Genomic DNA, 5,383 nt, shown 5'->3' with positions numbered 1-5,383 from the left:
TATTTTCAGGGGATGTCTTATTTTTCTGTGTTCTGTTTGTCGGACATGTTTCCAAACAAAAACTTTGCTATGTCTTACTTTTGGGGGATGCCTTATATTTCGCACTTCAGCAAAACCTCTACTACGTCTTATTTTTAGGAGATGCCTTATATTCGGGGAAACAGGGTATATGTCCATATCAATAGGAGCAGAGTGTTCTTTGGTTGCAGCTGCTTCTCCTGTAAACCAACAATTGTTAAAATGTGATGCTGTGTTTCTCCCTATTGGACTCCTCAGTGGCTTTTGAAGTTGTCACTTGTTCCCGTCCCTCGTGAATTCCAGAGGAATTGGAAGGCGATATCGGCCGGTCGTTATGGCATCGTTCGCTGCAGCCAATCTGAGCGCCACGCTATTTACCCTGCCCGGCTTTCCAGGCCTAGAAGAGATGCACCAGTGGATCGGCATCCTCATCTTTTCCTCCTACCTGGTTGCCACCCTGGGCAACTGCACCATTCTGTACGTCATCTGGACTGAGCCCGGTCTGCACCAGCCCATGTATGTATTACTTCCACAGCCATGCTTTGGCCACCACCACGACCTAGGGCTCTGCCCTCCCACCACCATGCCCACCGTCATGGGAGTCCTCTGGTTCCAGCTGAGGGACATTAGCAAAGGCCCCTGCATCGCTCAGCTGTTCATCGTCCACTCCTTCTCCTTCATGGAGTCAGCCGTGCTCTTTGCCATGGCGCTGGACCGCTTCCTGGCCATCTGCTATCCTCTGAGGTACACAGTTCTCCTGACCACGAGCAGAGTTCTCAGAATTGGCCTGGTCCTCCTCCTGAGAAGCACCACGCTGCTCGTGGCCCCCATGCTGTTTCTTCTGCACTTCCCTTATTGTCCGGGTGCGACCCTTTCTCACTCCTACTGTCTCCACCAGGATGTGATCCGACTGGCGTGCACGAACACAGCCTTCAACACGTTCTACGGCCTCATTGTCATTGTTCTCACTCTGGGCTCTGATCTCCTCTTCATCCTCATCTCCTACAGTCTGATTCTGAAGACAGTTCTGGGCATGACCTCTGGGAAGGAAGGCTACCACAAGGCCCTGGGCACCTGTGTCTCCGCGTCTGCGCCCGTCCCTGGTCTTCTAGTTCAGTTACTTTCGGGCTGTCCATTGTGCACCGGTTTGGCCAACATGCCCCTCCCCTTCTCCACGTCATCATGGGCAACTTCTACATTCTTCTCCCACCCCTGATGAACCCCATCATTTACAGCATCAAAACTAAGCAAATCTACAGCAAAATACTGAGATTAGTTTCGCTCAAGAGAGTCTGATGAAGGCAGTGACTTTCTTTACTGGGCCAATCCATTTCACAGGCCATTGCTTTCACCTCCTGCCTGTGAGCTCCCAAAGGCACCTGGTGGGCCACTGCGAGTAGCAGAGAGCTTGAGTAGGTGGACTCTGGTCTGATCCAGCTGGCTTGTTCTTATGTTCATATGTTCTTATGTTCAATCCGTCTCATATTGGGTGTTCCTCTTTTCCTCCTGCCTTTGATTTCCCCCATAATGTGACCAAAGAACTGTAGCCTCAGCTTAGTCATTTTAGCTTCTAGGGACAGTTCAGGCTTGATTTGATCTACAGCCCACGGATTTCTCTTCTTGGTGGTTCACTGTGTCAATAAAACTCTCCTCCAACACCACACTTCAAAGGAAGCAACTTTCTTCCTGCCAGCTTTCTTCATTGCCCAACTTCCCCACCCAGACACAGTTATGGAGAATAAATCTCAAATGTATAAATATAAAATATATTATAAAAATTAAAAAATATATAGTTGTTTATAGTCATTCATATTTTAATATCAGAAAATAGCATTATATTTTATCATAACAAGTTAATATAGGTCTGCTTACCTATTATAATGGCTATAAATATTCAAGTCAATATAAGGCTAGGTCAGGAATTGCAGGAACCTGCTTGGCTCTCAGATGTTCAGGACTACAGCATTTCCCATCGGCCTCTGTTGTATGGCCATTGTCAGCCCATGCTGGTAGAAACTGATAAGAATTGGATGTTCCTGGAACATCTGGAGACCTGCAAACGTTCCTGAGCTAGGTTCTCTGTAAGTCTGCTTCAAGTCTGCTGCATTAACCTGAGCTATAATTAGCTTCTTTATATAGTATAAGTGCTTAACAATTGAAAACAATTGCATACCATTGACTGTTACCGTGTTTCCCCGAAAATAAGACAGCGTCTTATATTAATTTTTGCTCCCAAAGATGCGCTATGTCTTATTTTCAGGGGATGTCTTATTTTTCTGTGTTCTGTTTGTTGGGCATGCTTTCAAACAAAAACTTTGCTATGTCTTATTTTAAGGGGATGCCTTATATTTCGCACTTCAGCAAAACCTCTACTACATCTTATTTTCAGGGGATGTCTTATATTCGGGGAAACAGGGTACCATGATTGTGTTCGATCTCCTTTTAGGGGAGGGAATGCGGTTGCATACGAGTCGCCATCTCAGGTTTTAATTGTGCTGAGATTGATTGATGGTTTTGTTTTTAATAATTGACTTGTAATTTTTAGGATTTTATGGTGCTTAATTTGTACACTGCCCAGAACCCTTCAGGGATGGGTAGTATAATAAGCTTAATAATAAACAAACAACCCCCAAACAAGTGGAGTCTCTGGCATCACTCCCCTTTGGCATCACTCCCTCATCTCTACAAACTGTTTCCTTCCCAAGATCTTCCCCCAAATCGTCAGGAATTTCCTTGTTGGCAACCCGAGGGTCTCCCACAGGGGGAAACACCCCACCTTTCCACCAGTACTGCCCCCCGGGTCACACTTGAAGGGATGTCCCTGAATCCTTGGTCTTCCTGCCCAACATGGACAGCAGGTGATTCCCCAGTCGGTTACATTTCTCTCTAGTGGCCAGCATGATTAGGATGGCAACCTGTCAGGCTTCGTTATGCCAGTCAATCATTGGGACTCGGGAAAGGTTCGAGAGCTTTATTGAACTGTGTCAGGACCTTAGCTGCAGGAAGCCAGAGCTAGGGGCTCAAGCAGTGGTGTGATCCAAAAATTTTAGTAACAGGTCCCCATGGTGGTGGGATTCAAACTGTGGCGTAGCGCCAATGGGGCTGGGTGGGGCATGATGGGGGCGTGGCCGGGCATTCCAGGGGCGGGGCTATGGCAAGGACGCAGCCGCTGCGCCAGTCCTTGGGCAGAAAACGAACGCTCGCAGGCGCAGGCTGCCACGCACGCCGGTGCACCTCCTACTAGACGGCTCCAAGTCCTGCGCGCTACTGCTGAGAGGAGGGGCGTAACGAAGGCAAAAATCACGTGGCAAAATCACCAATTAGTAACTCCCTCTCAGCACACACAAATAATTAGTAACCTACTCTCGGGAACCTGTGAGAACCTGCTGGATCCCACCTCTGGGCTCAAGCTTTTGCAGCTAGTACATATCTCCAAACTTTTCCCGCTTCTGGTGCTCCCCCCCTCCCCGCTGTTCCCTCAGTAGGCAGCATTAGAAAAGGACAATGTCAAGACAGTATTGTTATGTGTTCCAAACTCAAGGACAGCGATAGAGCTCATTCCGGGCCCAGGGAGGGGAAGGGATGAGGGATGCCTATTTCACTAGTTACAAGCACAGCGATTGAAACAGAATGGCCCATTAACACACAGATAACAGCAAGTGTAAGCGTGACCTTGGCCTCAACCCGGCGATGCCAGGCCAGGCATAATCTTACATTGTAAGGACATATCCATCCAGTCTTAATCCATCTACACTAGCTTTGGACCCGATTCAAGGTGCTGGTATTGAACTTAAAATTCTGCATGGCTTAGGACTGCTTGCTCCCATACATACCTGATAGCGGAGTCAGAAATAAATTATTCCATTTCTGATCTTGCAGTTTAATGAAGGTGAAATTATGTTTTATTTCTTTATAAGTTAGATAGGAACAAGTTGTATTAGGTAGAATGTAGAAATTACAGTTGTATTTTGTATTTGTGTCAGTATGGAACCTCCTTGGCGCAAGGCAGGAATCCACCCCTGCTCCACCTGGGCATGTCCCTTTCACCTGGGCATGTCCCTTTCATAAGACCATGAATGGACGTTTGACAAAAGGGACCCCGGAAGAAGCGCCTCCATCTGCCTTAATCCCACCAGCAGGCAGATAAGGGTGCCGTCATCGTTCGGTTTCATTTCCTGGCCCCAAGCACCCAAAGGACTCTTTTGTGTTTTTCCCACCTGTGCCTACGTCATCGCCTTGCCCTGCTTCTGCCGTGAAATTCAAGAAGGGACGGCCCTCTGGACTCTAATTGGTCCCTATGTATTTGTGAATGAATGATTGTAGGTTGTCCTGTACCCTCCCGGATCCCCGGGCGGGAGACTGTGTATAAAAGTTGTTGTAAAGCTGTTAGGCAGTTGCCGTGGTGTGGAGGTGCTGACACATAGGTCATCATCTCAATAAACTAATTTTTATTTTCACTATTCTCGCTGTGTTGGGTCCTGTTTCTGTTCCTCTGCGCTGCTGAGAGTTGGCAGATCTGGGAGAATAAAAGTTACCCAGGCAGCGCAGTAACATACCTAGTACCGTTGTCGTCATCTTCTGGGCCTTGCTTTGAGGTCCTACGCCACCTGAGCTAGAAGTATGGCAACCTGAGACAGGGCCTCCTTGGTTGCGGTTCCAAAACTGTGGAATTCTGTCCCCCTCTATGATTCTCTTCCACCGGTGAATGAAACCTCTTTGTTTTGCTCGATGTCCCCCCTCCCCACTGATGCTCCTGTCTGTTTATTTTTAACAGTTGTTTTATATTGTCGTGTGTACTGTTTTAAAAGTTGATTTTAGTATTTTTAGTGTTTGTTGAGGGCTCAAATTGGATGGCATACAAATGCTCGAATCAATCAATGAAAAACAGACTAGGGTGTGGTGGGTTTTGGCCTGCATCTGGGGCTGGATTCTTGACGCCAACCACAGATGCAGGCGAAACGTCAGGAGAGAATGCTATTGGAACATGGCCATACAACCCGGAAAACCCACAACACCCTAGCGATCCCAGCCGTGAAAGCCTTCGACAATAAATACAGACTTCTCATAGGGTGCATTTCCTGGAACTGCCCAGACACAGAACTTAAGCAAAGTGTAAGTGTAACCTCTATCTGTGGGTTCTGTGGGGCAGAACTTGGAATGAGTTTGCAACAACAAATTTTAAAAACAAAATGGTTTACTTTCTTAACATATAACATATAACATCAACATTTAACATCACACTTCAAGGTCCTGTTCAGGTTGCATTTTCAAGTCCTTATATTTACAGTCTACTGATACTGCCAAGTCCAATTCTTGCAAGGGGGTTGGCTCCTGAAGACTCCAAGGGCTTGATGAACAGGATTCA

At 47.0% G+C, this 5,383-nt stretch overlaps 1 protein-coding gene across 1 annotated transcript; it reads left to right on the top strand.

Moving 5' to 3' along the window:
• The first annotated feature begins 352 nt into the window (after positions 1–352).
• LOC125431969 (olfactory receptor 51L1-like) lies at positions 353–1,314 on the top strand. The gene is given in 2 exon segments (XM_048495226.1): positions 353–1,141; positions 1,144–1,314. Coding segments are annotated over 2 exon segments (960 nt in total).
• The last annotated feature ends 4,069 nt before the right edge of the window (positions 1,315–5,383 follow it).

Source organism: Sphaerodactylus townsendi, linkage group LG04, assembly GCF_021028975.2.
Source record: "Sphaerodactylus townsendi isolate TG3544 linkage group LG04, MPM_Stown_v2.3, whole genome shotgun sequence".
Taxonomy (NCBI): Eukaryota; Metazoa; Chordata; class Lepidosauria; order Squamata; family Sphaerodactylidae; genus Sphaerodactylus; species Sphaerodactylus townsendi.
The sequence above is the reverse complement of the archived record's forward strand: the minus strand, read 5'-3'. Positions and strand labels throughout refer to the sequence as shown.